This window comes from Octodon degus, unplaced genomic scaffold, assembly GCF_000260255.1.
Source record: "Octodon degus isolate 3935 unplaced genomic scaffold, OctDeg1.0 scaffold00045, whole genome shotgun sequence".
NCBI lineage: Eukaryota > Metazoa > Chordata > Mammalia > Rodentia > Octodontidae > Octodon > Octodon degus.
Genome location: NW_004524621.1, coordinates 13,707,149 through 13,713,694, shown reverse-complemented (window position 1 = coordinate 13,713,694; position 6,546 = coordinate 13,707,149). Strand labels below are relative to the sequence as shown.

The following is a 6,546-nucleotide window of genomic DNA, read 5'->3' as shown; positions in this document are numbered from 1 at the left end:
GAGAAGAGAAGAGAAGAGAAGAGAAGAGAAGAGAAGAGAAGAGAAGAGAAGAGAAGAGAAGAGAAGAGAAGAGAAGAGAAGAGAAGCAGGTTAGTCAAGCACAATTCTGAGTGTTGTTTCCAGAGATCATTGGCATGTAGGTCAGCAAACTGGGGTGGACAGAAACCCTTCTGGAGCTTATGAGTGGCACCAACCAATAGCTTGGGTGAAGTAAAGGAAAAGGACATTGGTACACATTTTTAAGTTTTCCGATTTGTTTCAGCATCTTTTGCTGTCATCATTTTTCACAGCACTTTCCCGTTTCCTCTGCCATTAAGTGGAGACTCATGACAGTAACTGTCCAGTGAGTTTCGAGGTCGTCAAGCCTGGACTGGTGCTGCATCCTTGATCCCTCTTGTTCTGCAGCTTCTGTCATCCTGGGCTGAGCTGCCACACTGACTCTGTGGCACTCCAGTACAGGTGCGTTATAGACTCTCCCTCCTCTAATCCTGGAAGCCTACCTTGCACAATTATACAAGTATTTTCTACTGACTCTGTTCCTCTAGAGAACCCTAACCAATACAACTGATATAAGCGCAAACCTGCAGAAGTAACTGCCAGAGAAACATGGAATATTTGAGTTTAAATGGGCCTAAACTAACTTCCTATCAAAAATCCTAATTCCAGAAGGAGCTAAAACCCAGAAAAGCAAAATAAGTGTCCCATGCTCACAGTGAAGGAGTAATCAAGGGTTTAAAACATAAAACCTATGACTTGAGTGACTACAAAACAATTTCAAATGTCCTCAATTGTCAAAGGAGAAGAGGAATGATGAGGTAAAAGGAGAAAGAAAGTCTGGAAAAATATGATGCATTAAATTGCCGTCATTGTGAGTGTACAGGTTCTTTTTACTATCCAGACAGCAATATCAAGTAAACAGATGAATATTATACATCTAAAACAGGGAATAGAGGGCAAACTAAAGAAATATTAGCCAGGCATGGGGGCACATGCCTGTAATCTCAGCACTCAGAGGCTGAAGCAGGATTGCTGTGAATTTCAAGCCAGCCTAGGATACAAAGTGAGTTCAAGGCCAGCTTGAACTGCATAATAAAACTTTGTCTCAAAATAAAAAGACAAAAAAATGAGATTTGAATGTCTGTAGCCTATCTAGGGTCCATGAAACTGTTATGCTATAAGAAAGATGGGAAAAGAAACTGGGAAGGAAGATTAACTAGAAAAGAACTAGGTAGACATCAAGAGATCAGTTAAAAATAAAAAGGAATTTACCAAGAACCATCAAATGAGTGACAAGACAAGGGCAAAGTCAGGATGAAATGCTATCAGTAAAGGCAGGGAAGAGGAGTTTTCAGGATGGGAAACATATTTGGTAGTTGGAACACACACAAGCTGGTTGCTTGTCCAGTGTTCATACTCCCCTTTTTCTCTAAAGTCCTGACTTTCTTTTAGAGCAGCAGTGGATCTGGGGAACAAATAAAAACTTGAAATCCCAGGCTCCTCCTGGCCAAGGGCAGCACATCCTCTGGCCAGCTACAAGCAGACCCCGGTCTACCTGGTGGGGCTCCTAGGAATACAAGTATTTTCCTAATACAAATGGCCAAACACCTGGCATCTCTATTTTGCCCTTTTCCCTCCCTCCCTCCCTCCCTCCCTCCCTCCCTCCTCCCACCTTCCGTCCTGCTTCCTTCATCCTACCTTTCTTCTTCTTTCTTTCCTTCCTTCCTTTCCTCTTGAATCATTCTATGTCCAAAGATGCAATAGCTATCTAACAAGCCTAAGTACAAAAGACACATACAACAGATGATGGAGTGGAAAATGAGAAAGTTCCAGGAAAAAATGGTTCCTGAATTAGTCTAATTCCTGAAAGAGTGAGAAAGTTGGGATTCAACCCCCTACCCACCCATCTCTGGCTCACTTCACTTGGCCCAACCCATAACCATCCTTCAGATCCACTTGCTCCTAACCACTCCTGCAAACTCAGACTCGCCAGGCCATGGTGTGTCTTGCCTGCCTTACTTCTCTGCCCTCCCAACAGTCTTTCTGCTCACACACTTAACCTCGCCAGCCTGTCCCTCTAATCTACTGACACTGCCAAAAACTGAATGCTTTTGGTTTCTGCCTGAAACACTTCATTGTTTTTATCACCTGAATGATAAAATCAAATGTCCCACAGACAGGTCTTTTAGGAATTGGCTCCGGGCTTGCAGCGCGAGGAAGCCACTAATGATGGTGGCACACTATGGGGGGGAAAAATGAACAGGGAGCGTGTAGGAAAGCATTGTGCTGGGAACTTTGTATTCTGATGATCTTTACAATGCTCTCTCACATATCTGGTACTAATATTCTCATTTTACAGAGGGGACAATCAATTCTCCAAATGATTACCTTGTCCAGAAACACAAAACTAGTTTATGTGGAGAAGACCTGGTTGCCTTATGTAATTCTTTCCAAGACAGCACTTTGGAAATCAAAGAACATACTTCTCACCTTGCTGTTCCCCACGATCCTCTCCTACCCTCAACAGGCAGCCCCATGAAGTCACAGCCAAACTCATTCTTGCCCCGAGAACCAGAAGAGCCTTTACACCCCAGGATATTCGGATTCTCTGCCCAGTTTCGCTTCAGAAAGGGTGGAGCTGAGCCGCGGGCCGGCAGTGGTCCCCGCCGCCGTCCAGCCCCTCCTTGTCCTGGCTTTTAGGTGAGGACCGACCCGGTGTAGCGACAGTAGCCCTTCTGTGGCCCAGCCCACCTGGCTGGGTCCACGGCAGAGGTGGATCGGGACTGGGTTTCCACTCCGACCCGAGGGGTGCAGCGCTGGAGGGCGAGGGCAGGGCAAGCCCGACCGCAGCGCGAACTAGACCCGCGCTGTCGGAGCCTCTTGGGTTGGGCTGCTGTCTGGCCGTTCGAGGCGCCCAGGTTTGTAACTGGAGAAGGGTGCGGAACCCCGAGACACCCTGGGCTGGACCTGACCCCTCAGAGGCCGCACCTGGAAGCGGGGCTGGAACACTGCGCGAGCTGCCGCGGGGCTAACCGTCCTGCAGCCCCCCGGCGCTGGAGACCTCTCCTGACTGGGAAGCGGGTCCACTCTCGCCGCTCAGCGCAGCCTGGTAGAGGCACCAGAGCCCCTGGCGGGCCCCAGCCCCAGCTCCAGGCCCTCTTCCCCCACCCCACCGAGTGGCCTCCCCGCTGGTCTGAACCCTCGCGCCCCCGCGCGCCCGCGGCGCTCTCCTCTCGGCGTGCTCTCGCTGATGTAACGAGGCCGGGCTCGCGCGCCGCTTTCCCTCCCAGCCCGGCTAAGTCCGTCCTCCCTTCCGCGCTAGGCGCTTGAGCGCGCAGCCCGCGCTGCGCTCATCAGAGGCACCGCTTTCAGAGCCCAGGGACGGATGGGCACGACTGGGAAGGATTCGCCCGCGTCCCACCTCCTCCAGGCAGAGTGAGTGGAGGAAACCAGGCTTCCTTCCCAGAGCCAAGGGAGAGAACCAAGGAGCAACTGCTGCCAAGATTTCTGAAGAGACTCAGACTTTCTTTTCCATCCGCGAGGGGAGGCTGGAAAAGTCAGGTAACTTGGAGTCCCCAGTGGGTGTTTGAATATAAGTCAAGGGTTGCAAAAGAGAGGGAGAAAAGGAGAGAGAGTAAGGTGGAGGGAGGAAGAGTTGTTGGGGGAATTGGGGGAGGGAAGGAGGAAGAGAGAGGGAGAAAGAGAGGGAGAGGGAGAGAGGGAGGGAGGGAGAGAGGGAGAGAGGGAGAGAGGGGGAGAGAAAGAGAGAGAGAAAGAGAGAGAGAGAGAGAGAGAGAGAGAGAGAGAGAGAGAGAGAGAAACAGGAAAGGACAGAGATTGGCAGAGTAGGTGCTTTAGACCACTGAGCCATCTCACCAGCCCAGAGGTTCGAAATAAAGAAGACAAAGAGATCAAGATTGAGAGACAAGGAGTCAGAGACAAGGAGCAAGAAAGAGACAGAGTTGGTAGGTGTAACTTGAATTGGGTTTTCTTTTAATCTGTTGTGATTTCACCTCTAAACAGAGGGAGGATCATTACTCCCTGGACAGCAAGCAGCCCTCACCTGGATGGAGTGAAAGATGAGGCCTGATGACATTAACCCGAGAACTGGGCTGGTAGTGGCCCTGGTCAGTGTCTTCCTGGTCTTTGGTTTCATGTTCACCGTCTCTGGGATGAAGGGGGAGACTCTGGGAAATATCCCCCTCCTGGCCATTGGGCCAGCCATCTGCCTACCGGGCATTGCAGCTATTGCTCTGGCCAGGAAGACTGAAGGATGCACCAAGTGGCCCGAAAATGAGCTGCTCTGGGTCCGAAAACTGCCCTGCTTCCGGAAAGCCAAGGACAAGGAGGTGGTGGAACTGCTGAGGACCCCTTCAGACCTTGAGTCAGGCAAAGGAAGTTCGGATGAGCTGGCTAAGAAGGCAGGCCTCAGGGGAAAGATGCTCCCACAGGCGCAGGGTGAGGTGCCAATGGCTAGCTCCATCACCACCCACACACCTACAGAGGAAGAAGAATGCCAGAGCGTGGTCCACAGTGGGCATCAAGAGGAGACATCCAGATACCTGGATGGCTACTGTCCCTCGGGTAGCTCTCTCGCCTACAGTGCCTTGGACGCCAAGTGCTCAGCCTGGGACAGATCTGAGTGCCCTGAGCCAGAGGATAGCATCTTCTTTGTACCCCAGGACAGTATCATCGTTTGCTCCTACAAGCAGAACAGTCCCTATGATAGATACTGTTGTTACATCAATCAGAGCCAAGGCAAGTGGGACCATGAGACAATAGTCTAAACTCTGCATACGAGGATTGCTGTGGTGTTGATAGAAACATAGCTACAGCATCTCCCAGTGGATGGAAATTTCTCTTCTCCAACAGCCTTCACATTGTTAGAGACTGACATGGTACGTGATGGGTGTGCCAGCCTCTAGTGCCTGAAAGGCATGTAAATAGGCATGTTGGGGACACATATTTTAGGGAAAGGTGATAAGGATTAAAGACACTGGAAAAGGCAGATACTAGGAAATGAAGCAGTTTCGATTGTGTGTGTGTGTGTGTGTTGTGTGTATGTGTGTGCGCTTAACAATTTATACAATGTTGAATGCCTTGTAAAATCACTCAGAAATTGTTGAGCACCTGTGGAAAGCAAGATCAATCTAGGATGGGCTACAAATTCTAGGCACCAAGTGATACATGGCTTCCCACAAGGAAGCAGAGCTGCTTTAAGTCTGAAGTTAAAAAAAAAAAAAAATCCCAATGCTCTATTATATGAAATTATTTTTGTGTGGTAAAAAGCTTTTCACACTTGGTAATTACTGAAAGAAAAAAAAATCAAGATAGAATAGGTAAGCCCTCTTCAGAAAGGGTAATTTTTGAAGAAAGAAAAGTTAAAAAAAAATTTGAATTGTGTAATTTTCATGGCATTATCCTCTGACCAATCATGGTTTCAAATAAAATAAGTGAGACCAGTTATGTGAAAAACTAATATTTTAGATGGCATATTTTACTTCTTAAACTCATCATTTAAATTGATGTATTGGGATCTTTATCTGAAATTTTTACCATTTACTATAATTTATGCATAATTTCCTTACCAGGTGAAAAACTACTTAAAGTAATATTTTCATATGTTAGAATTTGTTTTAAATCTAGACAAAATGAACTTTACATATACATCTGTATCCACCATTTCTGGGAGATGTGTACTGGTAGCTGATATAGGCTTTTTAAAATCTGAGACATACATGTTAGCCCTGAACATTATGCAAAATTTTTATGAAACCTCTGGAAGTATTATTTGTGCATTTGTTCAACACCTCACAGAATATAAGTGTCAGTGAAACAAAGGTTAACCTACTAAATTTAATTGTAGCCCAAATTTTGTTAAGTTCTCCAAATCAATGAATTTTATATGATAAAAGTATATTTCATACTGCCTTTGCATCTAAGGGGAAAAAAATCACTATGGTATCCTAAAATTTATTTCTCTTGTTCAACTACAATAGATAGGACAGAGAACCAAAATACCATTGGACCCCTGTCATAGAAGCACATTGAATTATATATAGGAATGGCAATAGATTTCATCTTAAAGGTGAGAATTATTTTGTGACCCTCAAAGAATGACAGCTTTAAGTTATTAGATGGTTTCAGTCACTCCCTAAAGGTGAATTGAGGACAAAAAGAATGGGACTTATATATTTCAAGCCCAACTCTGTAATTCTTTCATGAGTGTGCTAATTCTTCTGTCATAAAATTATGCTCTTAAAAATCAAATTTTTCAGATCAAACTCAAGATCTAAAGTATATGACTCTTTAATAGAGCTTAAATGTCAGAAAATGAGATGCGTGATCTTGAGCAATTATCTTCTCATACCTCAGTTTCCTGCTATGTGAAAGAAAATGGGGAGTGGAACTGATTTGTACTAAATTGTTTCTTTCATTTGTTCCCAGCTTGAGTAGTCCAAAGGCACTTTATTGGTGGCCAGAAAATGAGTTGCAGCAAAATGTATGCCAAAGTTATGCAGTTTATAACCAAACTTAGGTGACAAGGAC

The 6,546-nt window shown here is 46.1% G+C and overlaps 1 protein-coding gene across 1 annotated transcript; it reads left to right on the top strand.

Annotated features, from left to right (window-relative positions):
- The first annotated feature begins 3,386 nt into the window (after positions 1-3,386).
- Tmem215 (transmembrane protein 215) lies at positions 3,387-4,932 on the top strand. The gene is made up of 2 exons (XM_004631926.2): positions 3,387-3,558; positions 4,021-4,932. Exon 2 carries the CDS (start codon positions 4,077-4,079, stop codon positions 4,782-4,784), a length of 708 nt encoding a protein of 235 aa, XP_004631983.1. The 5' UTR covers positions 3,387-3,558; positions 4,021-4,076; the 3' UTR covers positions 4,785-4,932.
- Positions 4,933-6,546: the final 1,614 nt, after the last annotated feature.